The sequence below is a fragment of the Dendrobates tinctorius genome, unplaced genomic scaffold (assembly GCF_039654945.1).
Source record: "Dendrobates tinctorius isolate UK_male_01 unplaced genomic scaffold, ASM3965494v1 ptg000028l, whole genome shotgun sequence".
NCBI lineage: Eukaryota > Metazoa > Chordata > Amphibia > Anura > Dendrobatidae > Dendrobates > Dendrobates tinctorius.
The window spans coordinates 11,001,241-11,019,013 of NW_027361696.1; the positions used below are offsets into that span (position 1 = coordinate 11,001,241).

The 17,773-nt window shown below is 46.8% G+C and overlaps 1 protein-coding gene across 2 annotated transcripts in view; it reads right to left on the minus strand.

Moving 5' to 3' along the window:
* The window catches only part of SLC2A1 (solute carrier family 2 member 1), a 223,210-nt gene that overhangs the window by 4,282 nt on the left and 201,155 nt on the right, over positions 1 to 17,773 (minus strand). For both annotated transcript variants that reach the window (XM_073570110.1, XM_073570109.1), the window contains exons 3-9: positions 2,533 to 2,693; positions 1,868 to 2,108; positions 1,625 to 1,787; positions 1,346 to 1,533; positions 1,094 to 1,198; positions 374 to 475; positions 73 to 276 (exon numbers count right to left, since the gene is read on the minus strand). In XM_073570110.1, coding sequence (XP_073426211.1) covers positions 73 to 276; positions 374 to 475; positions 1,094 to 1,198; positions 1,346 to 1,533; positions 1,625 to 1,787; positions 1,868 to 2,108; positions 2,533 to 2,693 — 1,164 coding nt within the window. The remainder of the gene's footprint in view (positions 1 to 72; positions 277 to 373; positions 476 to 1,093; positions 1,199 to 1,345; positions 1,534 to 1,624; positions 1,788 to 1,867; positions 2,109 to 2,532; positions 2,694 to 17,773) is intronic.

Here is a 17,773-nt window from a genome sequence, read left to right on the forward strand (position 1 = left end):
ACGCAATTAAGAATCAAGAATGAGACCATTTTGGTTCCAGTGTCCAGTGATACGATAATAAGGATTACTTACCTCCACGTATTGGAAGCCCATTCCCACAATAAAGTTGGAGGTCCAGTTGGAAAGGCCGGCAACAGCAATAGCTGCAGGGCGAGGACCCTGACTGAAAAGCTCAGCAACAATAAACCAAGGAATCGGTCCTGGTCCTATTTCAAAGAATGCCACAAAGCCAAAAATGGCTACAATACTGAGGTAGGACATCTCTGATACACGGTCCTGTTGGTGGCAGACAAAATAATTGGATGAAGATACTTGTACCATGTCATTCATTAGTATTTCTCACATCTTTTTTTCATTTTCAGTTGTCACTTACCAGTAATACAAGAGCGATGGTCATCAATATAGCACATGCAGCCATGCCTCCCAGTCCAATAAGGTGAAGGGTACGTCGTCCAGCTCGCTCAACTACAAACAGCTGCAAAACAAAAACAGTACGTCTGAGACTGCACAGCCCCTCTCACAGTACGTCTGAGACTGCATCACCCCTCTCACAGTATAACTGGAACTGCATCGCCCCTCTCACAGTACGTCTGAGACTGCACCGCCCCTCTCACAGTACGTCTGAGACTGCATCACCCCTCTCACAGTATAACTGGGACTGCATCGCCCCTCTCACAGTACGTCTGAGACTGCACCGCCCCTCTCACAGTACGTCTGAGACTGCATCGCCCCTCTCACAGTACGTCTGAGACTGCATCATCCCTCTCACAGTATAACTGGGACTGCATCGCCCCTCTCACAGTACATCTGAGACTGCACCGCCCCTCTCACAGTACGTCTGAGAATGCATCGCCCCTCTCACAGTATAACTGAGACTGCATCGCCCCTCTTACAGTACAACTGAGACTGCATCGCCCCTCTCACAGTACCATTGAGACTGCATCGCCCCTCTCACAGTATAACTGAGACTGCATCGCCCCTCTCACAGTATAACTGAGACTGCATCGAATAAAGTTCTGAAGATGGTTGAATTAAGCCATAAAGCATAGATATGGGCTTATGTTCCACATCGATAGTTGAGCTTTGTACTCACAGACACAACGGTAAATGCTGTGTTGACAATTCCAGCACCAATAGTGGCATAAATTGGCTGCTCAACCTGGGCTTTTTCGAAGATCATGGTAGAATAGTAGAAGACCTAAAATGAACAAGAGATTATGTTTATTTCTGGGCACAAGGTAGGTGTGACATTCCAGGAACAGTGAAGACACTGCCTTTTGTATCTGCCTCATGCCTATAAGGGCTGGTGAGAAATCGATATCTTAGAGCTCTTCTTCTGTCTTACCGCATTAATGCCAGAGAGCTGCTGAGAAAGCTGCAGAACAATCGCAATGAAGATTGGCTGACGATACAACGGCGAGCGGAACAACTCCAATATTGTAACATTTTTCTCTCTCATCATCTGACGACTCTCTTCCTTCATCTCCTGAAGATCGCTGGTCACATCTGTGGTGCCTCGGAGTTTCTTCAGGACTGTGAAAGATAAAATGAGACGCAGTCAGGCGTGGTAAATTTCACCGGATGACCCACCTATTTATGGTAAGAAAAGCTTATAGGTACTCACCACTTTTGGCTTTGTCCTCTTCGTTTCGGTTGATGAGTAAAAATCGGGGACTTTCGGGACAGAAGGGTAGTGCCGCTGACTGGACAAGGGCAGGTACAAAGATGCAGCCAAGAAGAAGTGGCCATAAACTGTCATTACCCATGATTGGCTCCAAACCAAATATCTGTGTGGAGAATTGTAGATATTAAGCCCTCTGTCATGCCGAGAAGTCAAGTACGACCCCACAGCAGTGCTGCTACTTACCTGGGCTATGAGAATGCCAACCACAACTCCCAGCTGGTGCAGAGTTCCCAGAGCTCCACGAAGAGATGTAGGAGCAACTTCTCCAACGTACATGGGCACAAATCCAGTAGTAAGACCACAGTAGAGACCGATGATAAACCGGCCAATAATCAGCATTTCAAAAGAGTATGCCATCTTGGAGAAGCCCATAAAAATGGCAGCAATAAACGCCAGGATGTTAGCCATCAACATGGAGTTACGCCTGGAAACGAGAGGACAAAAAACATCTATCATGCTTGGAGGATATTTAACCTGTATCTGGTCCTAAAATATGCGGCTTGACTGGTGTTCTAATGGCAATTAGACAATACCATAATAATATCATTGATACTCTGCCCTATCTTGTAGCCTGTGGAATTGTTATTAGCAATCCCCTGGCCCAGGCAGATGCCCCCAGAAGAAAGTAGGTACAAAGTAAGACATGGATTTCTATATCTGCCGCTGTCTTTGGATTAGATTGGGTAATGCCGACCCTGCTAGTTCCGTCAGCTAATATTGGCAGCTATCATAGCCTAGGAAGTCTTGTAAAATAGAGAAGCCTGCGGAAAACAAGCATCGCAGCGATATGCAGATCTGCTGGATCTCCGCGTCCTCCAGAAGACACAATGAATGAAGTAAGAACTCACCGGCCAAATCGGTTGACAAACAGACCCACAGAGAAGGAGCCAATCATGCCACCAACTGAGAAGATGGCCACAGACAAGGACCACAGTGAGGTCAGGCTGGAATCTGGGATGTTCTCCCCATAACGGGATATCCAAGTCTCGTTGTAAAATTTCTCAATCACCTGCAAAAAAGAAAAAAGACATGATGAAAACACGCACAGTCCTATGCAAAATAATAGCGTGTTTAAGAAAGCTGAATCCTCATAATCACAGTTTTCCCCATGTACAGTATAATCCCAGTTCTCTCCTTACACACTATAATCTAAGTTATTACATATACACAGCATGATCACAGTTCTCTCCATACACAACATACACGGTATAATCACAGTTCCCTCCATACACAGTATAATTCCAGTTTTCTCCATACACAGTATAATCCAAATTCTCTCCATACACGGTATAATCAGTTTTCTCCATACACAGTATAAGCACAGTTCTCTCCATATACAGTATGATCACAGTACTCTCCATACACAGTATGGTCACAGTTCTCTCCAAACACAGTATAATCACAGTTCTCTCCATACATGGCATAATCCCAGTTCTCTTCATACACAGTATAATCACGTTCCCTCCATACACAGTATAATTCCAGTTCTCTTCATACACAGTATAATCCCAGTTCTCTCCTTACACACTATAATCAAAGTTATTACATATATGATCACAGTTCTCTCCATACAAGACATACACGGTATAACCCCAGTTCTCTTCATGCACAGTATAATCACAGTTCCCTCCATACACAGTATAATTCCAGTTCTCTCCATACATGGTATAATCAGTTTTCTCCATGCACATTATAATTCCAGTTCTCTCCATACATGGTATAATCAGTTTTCTCCATACACATTATAATTCCAGTTCTCTCCATACATGGTATAATCAGTTTTCTCCATACACATTATAATTCCAGTTCTCTCCTTACACACTATAATCAAAGTTATTACATATACACAGTATGATCACAGTTCTCTCCAAACACAGTATAATCACAGTTCCCTCCATACACAGTATAATTCCAGTTCTCTCCATACACAGTATAATCCCAGTTCTCTTCATACACAGTATAATCACAGTTCTCTCCAAACACAGTATAATCACAGTTCCCTCCATACAGGGTATAATCCCAGTTCTCGCCATACACAGTATAATTTCAGTTCTCTTCATACACGGTATAATCAGTTTTCTCCATACACAGTAAAAGCACAGTTCTCTCCATATACGGTATAAGCACAGTTCTCTCCATATACAGTATAATCCCAGTTCTCTCCATATACAGTATAATCCCAGTTCTCTCCATATACAGTATAATCCCACTTCTCTCCATATACAGTATGATCCCAGTTCTCTCCATATACAGTATAGTCACAGTTGTCTATACACAGTATAATCACAGTTCTCTCCATACACAGCATAATTCCAGTTCTCTTCATACACAGTATAATCCCAGTTCTCTCTATACACGGTATAATCGGTTTTCTCCATACACATTATAATTCCAGTTCTCTCCTTACACACTATAATCAAAGTTATTACATATACACAGTATGATCACAGTTCTCTCCATATACAGTATAATCCCAGTTTTCTTCATACACAGTATAATCACAGTTCTCTCCAAACACAGTATAATCACAGTTCCCTCCATACACGGTATAATCTCAGTTCTCTCCATACACAGTATAATTCCAGTTCTCTTCATACACAGTATAATCAGAGTTTCCTCCATACACAGTATAATTCCAGTTCTCTTCATACACATTATAATCCCAGTTCTCTCCATACACGGTATAATCAGTTTTCTCCATACACAGTATAAGCACAGTTCTCTCCATATACGGTATAAGCACAGTTCTCTCCATATACAGTATAATCCCAGTTCTCTCCATATACAGTATAATCCCAATTCTCTCCATATACAGTATAATCCCTGTTCTCTCCATATACAGTATGGTCACACTTCTCCATACACAGTATAATCCCAGTTCTTTCCATATACAGTATGATCCCAGTTCTCTCCATATACAGTATGGTCACAGTTCTCCATACACAGTATAATCTCAGTTCTCTCCATATACAGTATTATCCCAGTTCTCTCCATATACAGTATGGTCACAGTTGTCCATACACAGTATAATCACAGTTTTCTCCATGCACAGTATAATTCCAGTTCTCTCCATGTACAGTATAATCACAGTTCTCTCCATGTACAGTATGATCCCAGTTCTCTCCATATACAGTATGGTCATAGTTCTCCATACACATTATAATCCCAGTTCTCTCCATATACAGTATAATCCTAGTTCTCTCCATATACAGTATGATCACAGTTCTCTCCATACACAGTATAATCCAGTTCTCTCCAAACACAGTATAATCACAGTTCCCTCCATACACAGTATAATTCCAGTTCTCTTCATACACAGTATAATCCCAGTTCTCTCTAAATATGGTATAATCAGTTTTCTCCATACACAGTATAATTCCAGTTCTCTCCTTACACACTATAATCAAAGTTATTACATATACACAGTATGATCACAGTTCTCTTCATATACAGTATAATCCCAGTTCTCTTCATACACAGTATAATCACAGTCCTTTCCAAACACAGTATAATCACAGTTCCCTCCATACACAGTATAATTCCAGTTCTCTTCATACACAGTATAATCCCAGTTCTCTCCATACACGGTATAATCAGTTTTCTCCATACACAGTATAAGCACAGTTCTCTCAATATACGGTATAAGCACAGTTCTCTCCATATACATTATAATCCCAGTTCTCTCCATATACAGTATAATCCCAGTTCTCTCCATATACAGTATGATCTCAGTTCTCTCCATATACAGTATAATCCCAGTTCTCTCCATATACAGTACGATCCCAGTTCTCTCCATATACAGTATGGTCACAGTTCTCCATACACAGTATAATCCCAGTTCTTTCCATATACAGTATGATCCCAGTTCTCTCCATATACAGTATAATCCCAGTTCTTTCCATATACAGTATGATCCCAGTTCTCTCCATATACAGTATGGTCACAGTTCTCCATACATAGTATAATCCGAGTTCTTTCCATATACAGTATAATCTCAGTTCTCTCCATATACAGTATGATCCCAGTTCTCTCCATATACAGTATGATCCCAGTTCTCTCCATATACAGTATAATCCCAGTTCTCTCTATATACAGTATGATCATCCCAGTTCTCTCCATATACAGTATAATCCCAGTTCTCTCCATATACAGTATGATCCCAGTTCTCTCCATACACAGTATAATCACAGTTCCCTCCATACACAGTATAATTCCAGTTCTCTTCATACACAGTATAATCCCAGTTCTCTCCATACACGGTATAATCAGTTTTCTCCATACACAGTATAATTCCAGTGCTCTCCTTACACACTATAATCAAAGTTATTACATATACACAGTATAATCACAGTTCTCTCCATGTACAGTATGATCCCAGTTTTCTCCATATACAGTATGGTCATAGTTCTCCATACACATTATAATCCCAGTTCTCTCCATATACAGTATAATCCCAGTTCTCTCCATATACATTATGATCATCCCAGTTCTCTCCATATACAGTATAATCCCAGTTCTCTCCATATACAGTATGATCCCAGTTCTCTCCATACACAGTATAATTAGTTCCCTCCATACACAGTATAATTCCAGTTCTCTTCATACACAGTATAATCCCAGTTCTCTCCATACACGGTATAATCAGTTTTCTCCATACACAGTATAATTCCAGTGCTCTCCTTACACACTATAATCAAAGTTATTACATATACACAGTATGATCACAGTTCTCTCCATATACAGTGGGGCAAAAAAGTATTGTCAGTCAGCAATAGTGCAAGTTCCACCACTTAAAAAGATGAGAGGCGTCTGTAATTTACATCATAGGTAGACCTCAACTATGGGAGACAAACTGAGAAAAAAAAATCCAGAAAATCACATTGTCTGTTTTTTTTTATTTTATTTGCATATTATGTTGGAAAATAAGTATTTGGTCAGAAACAAAATTTCATCTCAATACTTTGTGATATATCCTTTGTTGGCAATGACAGAGGTCAAACGTTTTCTGTAAGTCTTCACAAGGTTGCCACACACTGTTGTTGGTATGTTGGCCCATTCCTCCATGCAGATCTCCTCTAGAGAAGTGATGTTTTTGGCTTTTCGCTTGGCAACACGGACTTTCAACTCCCTCCAAAGGTTTTCTATAGGGTTGAGATCTGGAGACTGGCTAGGCCACTCCAGGACATTGAAATGCTTCTTACGAAGCCACTCCTTCGTTGCCCTGGCGGTGTGCTTTGGATCATTGTCATGTTGAAAGACCCAGCCACGTTTCATCTTCAATGCCCTTGCTGATGGAAGGAGGTTTGCACTCAAAATACATGGCCCCATTCATTCTTTCATGTACCCGGATCAGTCGTCCTGGCCCCTTTGCAGAGAAACAGCCCCAAAGCATGATGTTTCCACCACCATGCTTTACAGTAGGTATGGTGTTTGATGGATGCAACTCAGTATTCTTTTTCCTCCAAACACGACAAGTTGTGTTTCTACCAAACAGTTCCAGTTTGGTTTCATCAGACCATAGGACATTCTCCCAAAACTCCTCTAGATCATCCAAATGCTCTCTAGCAAACTTCAGACGGGCCCGGACATGTACAGGCTTAAGCAGTGGGACACGTCTGGCACTGCAGAATCTGAGTCCATGGTGGCGTAGTGTGTTACTTATGGTAGGCCTTGTTACATTGGTCCCAGCTCTCTGCAGTTCATTCACTAGGTCCCCCCGCGTGGTTCTGGGATTTTTGCTCACCGTTCTTGTGATCATTCTGACCCCACGGGGTGGGATTTTGCGTGGAGCACCAGATCGAGGGAGATTATCAGTGGTCTTGTATGTCTTCCATTTTCTAATTATTGCTCCCACAGTTGATTTCTTCACTCCAAGCTGGTTGGCTATTGCAGATTCAGTCTTCCCAGCCTGGTGCAGGGCTACAATTTTGTTTCTGGTGTCCTTTGACAGCTCTTTGGTCTTCACCATAGTGGAGTTTGGAGTCAGACTGTTTGAGGGTGTGCACAGGTGTCTTTTTATACTGATAACAAGTTTAAACAGGTGCCATTACTACAGGTAATGAGTGGAGGAAAGAGGAGACTCTTAAAGAAGAAGTTACAGGTCTGTGAGAGCCAGAAATCTTGATTGCTTGTTTCTGACCAAATACTTATTTTCCACCATAATATGCAAATAAAATGAAAAAAAAACAGACAATGTGATTTTCTGGATTTTTTTTTCTCAGTTTGTCTCCCATAGTTGAGGTCTACCTATGATGTAAATTACAGACGCCTCTCATCTTTTTAAGTGGTGGAACTTGCACTATTGCTGACTGACTAAATACTTTTTTGCCCCACTGTACAGTATAATCCCAGTTCTCTTCATACACAGTATAATCACAGTTCTCTCCAAACACAGTATAATCACAAGAACAATACATGGGCCCCTTGCAGCCCAAGATCTCCTAAAAACTCAAAATTGCACGTGATTTGGAGGTATAAATGGGCCCCTTCACCTCCTGGGCCCCTTTGCGGCTGCACAGGTTGCAGCAATGATATGTCCTCCCCTGGGTCACAGTTCTCTATACACAGGGGCGTGGAGCTAAACATTTCATACTAAGTATATACAAGTGTAGGAGGGAGAGACCCCACTGTGTAACCAGGCCGGAACCAAGGAGACTGTCACCAAGGTTCCTAGGGAAACTGTTTCCGGGGGACACAATTAGAGGACGGACCAGAGACAGTTCTAGAAGGAGTGGGGGCGGAGCAGATATAAAAGGAACTGAGAATGTCAGCAGGGGGCACTCGACAGAATGGGAGAGGAGCAGTAAGCCTAGGTGGCGCCAGCGAGCCAGAAGGAAGGAGCAACGACCAGCAACGCAGAGGAACTCTTCCGGGGCCTGTTGTGCCCACGCTCTACCTGGTGGGCGTGGGAACGCCAGAAGCTTGCGCCAAATCCTCATCGGCTGGGCCCAGCGGCTGAGACGCCGAACAAACACCGACCACCTTTCTGCCGGACGTCAGAGGAGGATAAGTGACACGTTGTAGTTGATCAATCGTAGTTCTTGGACCCGTAGTCGGCCACACCGTGGCCTCATAGTTACCGGTTCCGCCCAGGTATCGTGTTACCTGTGTATTATTGTTTGATCCCTGCGAGGATAACTGTTGTTAGCCTGATAGTTACTCGAGATAGCCCCTATATATAAAGGTTGCCTTCTAAGCTCACTCCGCCTACCTGCGATTACTACACAAGAACAAAATATCAATTTATAAACTGCAAATGGATAACCAGGAGTAATGGCCGCTCAGATAATGGCCGTGTCTGTACCGTCGTTTATGGACCAGGGTGGTTTTATTATAAACTGAGATTTCACTTGTCTGATCATCTCTGATCTAATATTCTGTTGTACCCCCTTTATTTCTGAGAATGGATTTACATCTGTGCGGCATGGAGTCTCCTAACACCGGTGCTCTGCTGAAATATCCGGCCGACATCACACAGATCTTTGGTATTTTTTGATGTCTGGAGCCAGGATGTCGCCCTCTTACTGGTGTGTTTGTTGTTGTTGCCCCCAATTCAGGGGCATTTCTTCTTCAGCACAAGGCAACATGACCTCTCCAAGTATTGTGATATATTCACACTGGTCCATGGTGCCTGGTCTGCAATAAATGGGCCCCACTCCATAGTAGGAGAAGCCAACAACCACTCTGCTTACTTCCTCCATGTTTTCCAGCCTTCACAGTGGACGGTGGCTTGAATTCAGCGTTCATAAGTCGCCTCCCAAACTGTGGCATTTACACCCAATAAGAACAATCTTGGACCAATGTACGTAGAGCATAGTCCACAGCTCCAGGAGATAGAGACTGGTTACGTTGATATTGTTGTGTTTTATTAAAGATTTTCTTGCTCGTCAGTTCATCCTCAGGAATCAATGTTTCCATTGAGTGACAGCAAGCAGAGGAAGACGTGCTGGATGGACCTTACGAATACCTAAGGCCAGACAGGAGGTTACTAAACATAAATGTAAAGCAATCCTTCTATTAATCACATCTGTATCTCAGTCCCTCAATCCATTGTTCTCGCAGAAACTAGGCCCATTGTGTGGATGGGGATAGTAGACCCAGGGGAGCCGTCACCACAGGGGTCTCACATGCAGTCCCAGGAGAGGGGCTTCTGGAATATTCTTCATTCTTTGAGCTAAAAGCAAATGTTTAAAGGGGAGAGTATGAACACTTCTGCCCATTCATGGGGCTGATCCCAGGGAGGGGGAAGACGCCACATGTTTAGTCATGGAATTGTGGAGAGTGACATCAAAGGGAGAGTATCTAGGATGAGGTCCTGGAGGAGACTGTTGCATCATATGCGTCATGTGTACACCTCCATCCTCTGGTGGCAGTGTGCTGTAACCTTACAAATGAACTGAGGATGTGCATAGCGGTAAGGCCGGTTTCACATTTTCGGTTGTGTCCGCAACGTTTCATTTGCATACATCTGCATGCGTCATGCGTACCTATCTTTAACATGGTGTACGTAGGGAAATGCATTTGCATGCGTTCGCCTGTGTTTGTGTATGGTTGCGTGCGGATGAAGTGCGTAAAAAAACACATTACTGTCTAAGAGAACGCAAGAGTACACAACGACATGCATACGCCAGAATTTACATAAGACATGCCCATTGGGCGTGGCTTGTGTCTAGGAAATTCCAGTGGAAAAAATTGTGTCCTATCAAATGCAATCGCATTAGCATGTGTTTTTGCATGTGTTTGCGGTTGATATGCTGCGCACAAAGACGCAAATGTGAAACTAGCCTAAGTCACATGCGTCTATGTGCCTGTGTCGCGGTGTGTCTGTGTCGCGGTGTGTCTGTGTCGCGGTGTGTCTGTGTCTCAGTGTGTCTGTGTCTCAGTGTTTGCATGTGTCTCGGTGTGTCTGTGTCTCTTTGTGTTAGGGACGGCGGAACTCACTAAATATAAATAATAGGAAGTGCGTTTGCCGCCCGAGGTCCACCGTGCAGTAGGTGTAACAACCGCTGCTGAGTAATGGCAGACTCGCTATATGGCGGTATACTGCGCTCGGGTTAAACGTCACCCGAGGTGCGCAGAGCGGACTCTGTTAAACTCACAGAGGCGCTAAAGCATAAATGCCGAGCCTGTTAGCTTCACAGGTCTCAGCTGGTGTGCACACACGGTATATGGTCACAGGACACGGCCCAAGACAGAGGTCGGTGTCTGTCTTGACCTACCATGCGTGCAGCGTCGCTACCGCGGACGCCGGTAAGTGCTGCTAACTGCAGCGCGGCGGTAACTACTGCCGCTATACGACAGTGCCGTGAGGTGTGACACCATCGGACGCTAGTGTAGCGGTGCGGTATGCACTGTGGCATATGGCTTGCCACTGACTGGCGCTGACTATAACTCTAATTCCCTAGCCACATGCGTAATATCAGAGGGAAGGGGTTTCATAATGAGTCAGTCACCAGAATCATACATCCGTCACCATTCACACATAGCAAGTATAGTCTATACTAGTGCATGGGCGAGCGGCCATGCGGGCCTTTTACAGCCATGCACTTCCGGGACCTTCCAGACATCTGAAATGGGCCAATCAGATCAGGACAAGGACCTAAGCACGTGACCCCCGATCTCCACTGGGAGATCGTCTCATGGGCATGCCCAGTAGTTGGGCGAGAGGACTTAGCCTCTGGAGTGGTTTCCTGCAAAACAGGTTGCGCTACCATTGCTGGTCCAGAGGTGGCAGCAACATCCAGACCCAGAGAGCTGGTCTGAGCAGAACGCCTGGATCGCTGAGATTGCTGTGCAGGTCCCTGAGCGGGCGGAAAGGAATGGGAGTCTGCTGGATGTATGGCTCTGGATTCCTGCTGTGCAGCTGCAGGAATCCGACGCCTAACATTTTGTGTTTTGGTGTGTCTGTGTCTCAGTGAGTGTCTGTGTCTCGGTGTGTGCCTGTGTTTTGGTGTACCTGTGTCTCGGTGTGTGTCTGTTTCTCGGTGTGTGCCTGTGTTTTGTTTGGTGTACCTGTGTCTCGGTGTGTGTCTGTGTCTCGGTGTGTATCTGTGTTTTGGTGTGCCTGTGTCTCGGTGTGTGCCTGTGTTTTGGTGTGTCTGTGTCTCGGTGTGTGTCTGTGTCTCGGTGTGTGTCTGTGTCTCGGTGTGTGTCTGTGTCTCGGTGTGTGCCTGTGTTTTGGTGTGTGCCTGTGTTTTGGTGTGTGCCTGTGTCTCGGTGTGTGTCTGTGTCTCGGTGTGTGTCTGTGTCTCGGTGTGTGTCTGTGTCTCGGTGTGAGTCTGTGTTTTGGTGTGTGTCTGTGTTTTGGTGTGTCTGTGTCTCAGTGTGTGCCTGTGTTTTGGTGTGTCTGTGTCTCAGTGTGTGCCTGTGTTTTGGTGTGTCTGTGTCTCAGTGTGTGCCTGTGTCTCGGTGTGTGCCTGTGTCTCGGTGTGTGCCTGTGTCTCGGTGTGTGCCTGTGTCTCGGCTTGTGTCTGTGTTTTGGTGTGTCTGTGTCTCAGTGTGTGCCTGTGTTTTGGTGTGTCTGTGTCTCGGTGTGTGTCTGTTTCTCGGTGTGTGCCTGTGTTTTGGTGTGTCTGTGTCTCGGTGTGTGTCTGTTTCTCGGTGTGTGCCTGTGTTTTGGTGTGTCCGTGTCTCGGTGTGTGTCTGTGTTTCGGTGTGTGTCTGTGTCTCAGTGTGTGTCTGTGTCTCGGTGTGTGTCTGTGTCTCGGTGTGTGACTGTGTCTCGGTGTGTGTCTGTGTTTTGGTGTGTCTGTGTCTCAGTGTGTGCCTGTGTCTCGGTGTGTGCCTGTGTTTCGGTGTGTGTCTGTGTTTTGGTGTGTCTGTGTCTCAGTGTGTGCCTGTGTCTCGGTGTGTGCCTGTGTCTCGGTGTGTGTCTGTGTTTTGGTGTGTCTGTGTCTCAGTGTGTGTCTGTGTTTTGGTGTGTCTGTGTCTCAGTGTGTGCCTGTGTTTTGGTGTGTCTGTGTCTCGGTGTGTGTCTGTGTCTCGGTGTGTGTCTGTGTCTCGGTGTGTCTGTGTCTCGGTGTGTGCCTGTGTTTTGGTGTGCCTGTGTCTCGGTGTGTGCCTGTGTCTCGGTGTGTGCCTGTGTCTCGGTGTGTGCCTGTGTTTTGGTGTGTCTGTGTCTCGGTGTGTGCCTGTGTCTCGGTGTGTGCCTGTGTTTTGGTGTGTCTGTGTCTCTGTGTGTGTCTGTGTCTCAGTGTGTCTGTGTCTCGGTGTGTGCCTGTGTTTTGGTGTGTCTGTGTCTCGGTGTGTGTCTGTGTCTCGGTGTGTCTGTGTCTCGGTGTGTGCCTGTGTTTTGGTGTGTCTGTGTCTCGGTGTGTGTCTGTGTCTCGGTGTGTGTCTGTGTCTCGGTGTGTGCCTGTGTTTTGGTGTGTCTGTGTCTCGGTGTGTGCCTGTGTTTTGGTGTGTCTGTGTCTCAGTGTGTGTCTGTGTTTTGGTGTGTCTGTGTCTCAGTGTGTGTCTGTGTCTCGGTGTGTGCCTGTGTTTTGGTGTGTCTGTGTCTCGGTGTGTGTCTGTGTCTCGGTGTGTGTCTGTGTCTCGGTGTGTGTCTGTGTTTTGGTGTGTCTGTGTCTCAGTGTGTGCCTGTGTCTCAGTGTGTGCCTGTGTCTCAGTGTGTGCCTGTGTCTCGGTGTGTGCCTGTGTCTCGGTGTGTGTCTGTGTTTTGGTGTGTCTGTGTCTCAGTGTGTGCCTGTGTCTCGGTGTGTGCCTGTGTCTCGGTGTGTGTCTGTGTTTTGGTGTGTCTGTGTCTCAGTGTGTGCCTGTGTTTTGGTGTGTCTGTGTCTCGGTGTGTGTCTGTGTCTCGGTGTGTGTCTGTGTCTCGGTGTGTCTGTGTCTCGGTGTGTGCCTGTGTTTTGGTGTGCCTGTGTCTCGGTGTGTGCCTGTGTTTTGGTGTGTCTGTGTCTCGGTGTGTGCCTGTGTCTCGGTGTGTGCCTGTGTTTTGGTGTGTCTGTGTCTCTGTGTGTGTCTGTGTCTCGGTGTCTCGGTGTGTGCCTGTGTTTTGGTGTGTCTGTGTCTCGGTGTGTGCCTGTGTCTCGGTGTGTGTCTGTGTCTCGGTGTGTCTGTGTCTCGGTGTGTGCCTGTGTTTTGGTGTGTCTGTGTCTCGGTGTGTGTCTGTGTCTCGGTGTGTGCCTGTGTCTCGGTGTGTGCCTGTGTCTCGGTGTGTGCCTGTGTCTCGGTGTGTGCCTGTGTTTTGGTGTGTCTGTGTCTCGGTGTGTGTCTGTGTCTCAGTGTGTGCCTGTGTCTCGGTGTGTGCCTGTGTCTCGGTGTGTGCCTGTGTTTTGGTGTGTCTGTGTCTCGGTGTGTGCCTGTGTTTTGGTGTGTCTGTGTCTCGGTGTGTGTGTCTCGGTGTGTGCCTGTGTTTTGGTGTGTCTGTGTCTCAGTGTGTGTCTGTGTTTTGGTGTGTCTGTGTCTCAGTGTGTGTCTGTGTCTCGGTGTGTGTCTGTGTTTTGGTGTGTCTGTGTCTCGGTGTGTGTCTGTGTCTCGGTGTGTGTCTGTGTCTCGGTGTGTGCCTGTGTTTTGGTGTGTCTGTGTCTCGGTGTGTGTCTGTGTCTCGGTGTGTGTCTGTGTCTCGGTGTGTGCCTGTGTTTTGGTGTGTCTGTGTCTCAGTGTGTGCCTGTGTTTTGGTGTGTCTGTGTCTCGGTGTGTCTGTGTCTCGGTGTGTGTCTGTGTTTTGGTGTGTCTGTGTCTCGGTGTGTGCCTGTGTTTTGGTGTGTCTGTGTCTCGGTGTGTGTCTGTGTCTCGGTGTGTGTCTGTGTTTTGGTGTGTCTGTGTCTCGGTGTGTGCCTGTGTTTTGGTGTGTCTGTGTCTCAGTGTGTGCCTGTGTTTTGGTGTGCCTGTGTTTTGGTGTGTCTGTGTCTCGGTGTGTGTCTGTGTCTCGGTGTGTGTCTGTGTTTTGGTGTGTCTGTGTCTCGGTGTGTGTCTGTGTCTCGGTGTGTGCCTGTGTTTTGGTGTGTCTGTGTCTCAGTGTGTGTCTGTGTTTTGGTGTGTCTGTGTCTCGGTGTGTGCCTGTGTTTTGGTGTGTCTGTGTCTCGGTGTGTGTCTGTGTTTTGGTGTGTCTGTGTCTCGGTGTGTGTCTGTGTTTTGGTGTGTCTGTGTCTCGGTGTGTGCCTGTGTTTTGGTGTGTCTGTGTCTCAGTGTGTGTCTGTGTTTTGGTGTGTCTGTGTCTCGGTGTGTGCCTGTGTTTTGGTGTGTCTGTGTCTCGGTGTGTGCCTGTGTTTTGGTGTGCCTGTGTCTCAGTGTGTGTCTGTGTCTCGGTGTGTGTCTGTGTTTTGGTGTGTCTGTGTCTCGGTGTGTGCCTGTGTTTTGGTGTGTCTGTGTCTCGGTGTGTGTCTGTGTCTCGGTGTGTGTCTGTGTTTTGGTGTGTCTGTATCTCGGTGTGTGCCTGTGTTTTGGTGTGTCTGTGTCTCAGTGTGTGCCTGTGTTTTGGTGTGCCTGTGTTTTGGTGTGTCTGTGTCTCGGTGTGTGTCTGTGTCTCGGTGTGTGTCTGTGTTTTGGTGTGTCTGTGTCTCGGTGTGTGTCTGTGTCTCGGTGTGTGCCTGTGTTTTGGTGTGTCTGTGTCTCAGTGTGTGTCTGTGTTTTGGTGTGTCTGTGTCTCGGTGTGTGCCTGTGTTTTGGTGTGTCTGTGTCTCGGTGTGTGTCTGTGTCTCGGTGTGTGTCTGTGTCTCGGTGTGTGTCTGTGTCTCGGTGTGTGTCTGTGTTTTGGTGTGTCTGTGTCTCGGTGTGTGTCTGTGTCTCGGTGTGTGCCTGTGTTTTGGTGTGTCTGTGTCTCGGTGTGTGCCTGTGTTTTGGTGTGCCTGTGTTTTGGTGTGTCTGTGTCTCGGTGTGTGTCTGTGTCTCGGTGTGTGTCTGTGTTTTGGTGTGTCTGTGTCTCGGTGTGTGTCTGTGTCTCGGTGTGTGTCTGTGTCTCGGTGTGTGCCTGTGTTTTGGTGTGTCTGTGTCTCGGTGTGTGTCTGTGTCTCGGTGTGTGTCTGTGTTTTGGTGTGTCTGTGTCTCGGTGTGTGCCTGTGTTTTGGTGTGCCTGTGTCTCAGTGTGTGTCTGTGTCTCGGTGTGTGTCTGTGTTTTGGTGTGTCTGTGTCTCGGTGTGTGTCTGTGTCTCGGTGTGTGTCTGTGTCTCGGTGTGTGTCTGTGTCTCGGTGTGTGTCTGTGTTTTGGTGTGTCTGTGTCTCGGTGTGTGTCTGTGTTTTGGTGTGTCTGTGTCTCGGTGTGTGCCTGTGTCTCAGTGTGTGTCTGTGTTTTGGTGTGTCTGTGTCTCGGTGTGTGTCTGTTTCTCGGTGTGTCTCTGTCGCAGTGCTTTCAATATTCTACTTTACTCATATTACCGCGTTTACTCAGCTGATGTAAATGCCATGGAGCCAAGCAATTGTCACCTGATCCGCCCCACGCTGCGGTTAGCGCCGGCGAGTACAAGCTGCTGTCAGCCACAAATTCCAGTAGTGTACACAGTGTGACTGAGGAGGGTGTGTGCGGCAGCAGGCAGGCCATTGGCTGCCGTTGGCAGGATTACATTTACATGCACCCAGTGCCCAAAATACCTGGTAAATGTCACCCTGCGACCGGGCACGTGTTCTGCCCTTCACATATAAAGCTGATGCCAACTATCACATCTCCGGGAGATCATTTGTGTAAAACATAGAGATTCCAGCCAACAGCAGGAAATGATCAGCGAGCAGCGGCACCGGCAGAATATGCTGGATCTGCAGGTCACCGTGACTCAGCAGCCGCCGGCCTCTGCGTCACACATCTACTCTGCAGCCCTGTGTGACTTGGGGCCTACAGTTAGGTCATTTCTCTGGCATCCTGTGGATGATATAAATCTGGAAATCCTCCTCCAAATGCTGGGAATGAGCCGTAATACCAGTGAAGTCACCTTATTATTATTTCTATAGCACCATTGGTTCCATGGTGCTGTACATGAGAAGGGGTTACATACAAATTACAGATATCACAGTAAACTAACAATCACAGCCTGATATAGAGGGGAGAAGACTCTGCACTGGGGGGCTTACATTCTACAGGATGGTGGGGAAGGAGACAGTAGGTTAAAGATGGCGCTGTAGGGCCCATACAAGGCTGAGGGTCCGACATACATTATATGCACAGTATTGACACACAGCTTCACATCACTGCATGTCTCTATTTTTCAGTTGCTTTGGAGAAGCTCGTGTCATGTCATCTGCACTTACTACCATGTGACAGAGCAGCTGGTGGTGCGGAGCTCCCTGATACCAGCAAGGTCCTGTAATAGGAGCCACCGGGGGAACAAGTTCGTCCCTGACATTTCTTCTTCCTGGACATTCCTCCATCACCTGTGACTGATATTATTGAGAAGTAGACGGCACCGCGTCAACTCAGCCAAATAGTGGAGACCCCGTCCCATTACAGAGCGGGATGCTGAGTCTAGACCTCCTCTCGTGACATCAGCACAAACACTGTGCCCCCACCGTGATTTTCATGGCCGAACAGCTGCATGCAGCAGTACATCACCAAGCACAATGTCCAGTGTCGGATGATGTAAAGTCATCAACACTGGACTCTGGAGGAGACGTGTTCTGTGCAGTGACTCCAGGGAAGGGAAATCTTCATCTACAGTACAAGATATTGTGGACACTTGTAGCTTCAGCTTTGTGGGAACAGTTTGGTGAAGACCCTTATCTGCCCATATGACTGTGTGAAGTGCACAACGTCAGTACATACATGGGGAGAACATGAGCGGCCCCACAGAGCCCGGTCCCCTGCCCCATCTAACACCACAGAGACTGTGAGCCTGGCCTCCCCCCAACATCAGGGTCTGACCCCAAAAATGCTCTTTTGATGAAGGGGCAAAAATTTCCACAGACGCCTATCGTCCCAGAAGAGTGGGACCCATTATATCAGCAGACGGATGACTCCATATTAATGTCTATAGATGTAGAATATGTGGTCAAAAAAGCTCCTGGAGCAAGAAAGCAAAGAAATTGGGTACCGCTTTCTCTGCAGAAGTCATCTCCACTGTGGATAGATGTGGGTGATGGGGCAGGGGGCGGCGATGTGGCTCAGGCTGGGGATGCTGCAGGGGTCTGTGATGTGGCTCAGGCTGGGGATGCGGCAGGGGTCGG